The sequence below is a fragment of the Cajanus cajan genome, chromosome 9, assembly GCF_000230855.2.
Source record: "Cajanus cajan strain Asha chromosome 9, NIPB_CcT2T_4, whole genome shotgun sequence".
NCBI classification, from domain to species: domain Eukaryota; kingdom Viridiplantae; phylum Streptophyta; class Magnoliopsida; order Fabales; family Fabaceae; genus Cajanus; species Cajanus cajan.
Genome location: NC_138525.1, coordinates 49308003 through 49310529, shown reverse-complemented (window position 1 = coordinate 49310529; position 2527 = coordinate 49308003). Strand labels below are relative to the sequence as shown.

Genomic DNA, 2527 nt, shown 5'->3' with positions numbered 1-2527 from the left:
TGTATTGGCATATTCTAATACCCAGGTTGGTTTTTTGTTGGATGAATGGTTCGTTCAGAATTTTCTCCTATAACCAAACTAATCAGATGACTATATATCACTGTCTGTTAGTTTTCTTAGTCCGATCCCTCTTTTACCCTTATTTGTTTATTTCTCAGCTTGACATTGGTCCAATCCTTGTGCTTTCTGGGGGGACCTCATTACAGTTTTCATGTTTGTACTTCCTGATTGCTGATTGGTCGAATCCTTCCTTCCATTCAGATACCCTTTTCAGGACGATGTTGGAGCCAGTTTTACCAGTGACCTCTCTACTGGTCAGTACCATGTCTTTTTTGCTCTACTTTTCCTTAATCATAATTTGGAAATTTGAAATTAAGGGCTTTAGGCAAAGCACCTTATAATTTGGAATTTTGAAATTAAGGGCTTTAGGCAAAGCACCTTTTTTCTTAAAATGACTAACTTCAAATAACTACAAGCCCACTTGGCCCGCCTGGCTTATGTTTAATGGAGGCTAGTCATGTCTTGAGTCTTGACGTCACTGCCATCTATAGAGGTTACTCAGGTTAGCATGCAATTAAGATCCAAAGGGCAATTTTTAGTTTTTATTGGCATGCAAAACATATTTTTGAATGCTCAAGTTTTATTCTTTATATGACAATTGATGTGAGACTAGGATTTGAAGTATTGATTATTGTTGGAAAAATTATGTTTTATATTTTGGAATTATAAAACTTACTATTAACGTTTCCAGTAAAATGATTTACTTAACTAATTATTCATGAATGTTTCCGTAGTTGTGATTTTCTGTATATTGTTTTTGAAAAGGGTTACTGCTTCGTTAGCTACATTAATTATTCATTGCCATAATCTTCACGGTCATTGAATCCAATACTGGGCACTCTTCTTCTGTTGGTAATTTCAGCTCCTAGTTCTATGGAATGACTTTATTCCCTTTCCCTTCAATAAGTGTATGATGTATTACTTGTTTCAGATTTTTACTGTTACGTTCAACTACTGACCGTCTGTTTTACTATATAGGGTTCTGAAAATGAACTTCTTTTAAAAGAAGTCCTGTACAATTCTGTGATGACGATAGAGCATTCGTTCATTAATCCTCAAGCAGAATTTTCGCTATATGCCAACAGCTTGAAAGATGTTGCTATAACATGGTTGTTTGTGGCTGAGTTGGCTGTACAGTCTGCTAGGTATGAGAAAAGACTATTGTAGCTGTGATGTGATGGATGAAGGGGTTTCTTGAATGTTTCACCTGACAAGTCTCATAATCTCGTTGGTCACAGGGAAAAAGGTGATCAGGGGAAAGCTATGTCTTTTATAAATGCCTTCTGTAGATCATGCATACCCATTCAATTGATCAACTGGGTTACTAATCAAAATTGCGTAGGCAGAAATATCAGCAGGCCAAATGTTTCCACTCCCATAGCTCTTATAAGTGAGTTCATAATTTCCTCATGCAATTTTTTTGCGTCTCTTTGTACCATGAAGAGACTGTTATGTTTAAAAAGTTCAGCAAAGTGTACAGATGACGAATAACGGAATAAGGCTGCACTCAATTTCAAACTTTGTCAGTGTGATTGAATTCGGATTGTTAACTTAAACAAGCAACCCTTTTATGTATTCTCTTTTGTTTGATGTTTCTCTTTTTTGTTTCTTTTGTATCTGATAGCTAATGATTTCATTTTCAGAGTGGCTTCTAGTTGTTCAGGAACAAGGATTTGCTGTATTTGCTAGTGAAACTGCCAAGCAGATAAACTTCATGTTCAAAGCTAACTTTTTCACTTCAAGAACCGAGTGCTTGTTTCCAGTGATCAAACATTTCTTTAACAATCTGGATAAGAATCTCTTATTGAATTCTAGAAATGGAGAAGATGGAGCAGATAAACTTGATTGTGACGTAGAGATGCTTGATACTGTGGACACCGTAAATTCGCCTGCTGCTGATAGTCTGAGAACAGTTATTCATGGGACAAGAAAACGCAAAGAAGGGATTGAGGATGACACTAAAACACAGCTAAAGTACATGAGATGTCAATTTCATGAGAATTCAGTCAGAGAAAACTCTTTTATATTCAGGCAACAATGATGCTTTGGATGGTAGGAGCAAGGTGTATTGGATATTTAGGTTTAACTAAGCTCCGAAAATAATGGAGCAATATGATATATGGTAGATGAAACTGTATTAGGACGTTGGACTAATAATTTTTTATGAACATCGATATTGTCACTTTTTGGTACTAGGAATTTAAAAACTCTGGGCCCAGAAACCTTCGGTTAAAGTATATATATTTGGAAATTCGTTCAACACGGGTCCTCTATTTAATATTAGTTGGAATATATATATATATATATATATATTTAAATGCCAACATATACTTTTGGAGCTTTTATCTTAGAAAAATTTGTTCCGGTCCTTTCTTTCTTATCTTTTAAAAATTCATTATGGTTATTTACTTGGTTATTCTCTTGATGCAACGATTATTTTCTATCAGGGACACAATTTTAAATACTT

General features: G+C 34.9%; 1 protein-coding gene across 1 annotated transcript in view; it reads left to right on the top strand.

Moving 5' to 3' along the window:
• The window catches only part of LOC109806834 (uncharacterized), a 4294-nt gene extending 1974 nt beyond the window's left edge, over positions 1 to 2320 (top strand). The window contains exons 2-5 of the mRNA XM_020369358.3: positions 262 to 314; positions 1039 to 1205; positions 1299 to 1450; positions 1704 to 2320. Of these exons, the coding sequence (XP_020224947.2) occupies positions 262 to 314; positions 1039 to 1205; positions 1299 to 1450; positions 1704 to 2101 (770 nt within the window). The 3' untranslated portion in view covers positions 2102 to 2320. The remainder of the gene's footprint in view (positions 1 to 261; positions 315 to 1038; positions 1206 to 1298; positions 1451 to 1703) is intronic.
• The last annotated feature ends 207 nt before the right edge of the window (positions 2321 to 2527 follow it).